Source organism: Fulmarus glacialis, unplaced genomic scaffold (assembly GCF_000690835.1).
Source record: "Fulmarus glacialis isolate BGI_N327 unplaced genomic scaffold, ASM69083v1 scaffold39943, whole genome shotgun sequence".
NCBI classification, from domain to species: Eukaryota; Metazoa; Chordata; class Aves; order Procellariiformes; family Procellariidae; genus Fulmarus; species Fulmarus glacialis.
This window is the reverse complement of record NW_009205533.1, coordinates 1-310: the sequence shown is the minus strand read 5'-3', so window position 1 is coordinate 310 and position 310 is coordinate 1. Positions and strand designations below refer to the sequence as shown.

At 60.3% G+C, this 310-nt stretch overlaps 1 protein-coding gene across 1 annotated transcript in view; it reads left to right on the top strand.

The window, feature by feature from the left end:
* The window catches only part of RPRD2 (regulation of nuclear pre-mRNA domain containing 2), a gene marked incomplete at its 3' end in the record, with an annotated part of 13,549 nt that extends 13,247 nt beyond the window's left edge, over nucleotides 1-302 (top strand). The window contains 1 exon segment of the mRNA XM_009575415.1: nucleotides 1-302. This exon segment is cut by the window's left edge and continues 19 nt beyond it. Within this exon segment, the coding sequence (XP_009573710.1) occupies nucleotides 1-302 (302 nt within the window).
* Between the last annotated feature and the right edge of the window lie 8 nt (nucleotides 303-310).

The following is a 310-nucleotide window of genomic DNA, read 5'->3' as shown; positions in this document are numbered from 1 at the left end:
CAAGCGTGGAGAAATCGTTGGGTTCTTCCATTTCCGCCACGTCGACCATCGAGTTCAAGAACATGCTCAAAAACGCCTCCCGTAAGCCCTCCGAGGAGAAGCATTTTGGCCAGATTTCCAAAAGTAGCTCCGGCGAGGGGGTGAGCTTGTCCGGTCACGGTCCGGCCGGAGCTCCCAAGGGAGAGCCGCAGCCGCAGGAGGAGCACTACCGCATAGAGACCCGCGTCTCCTCGTCCTGCTTGGACTTGCCCGACAGCACCGAGGAGAAAGGGGCCCCCATCGAAACGCTGGGTTACCACAACGCCTCGAG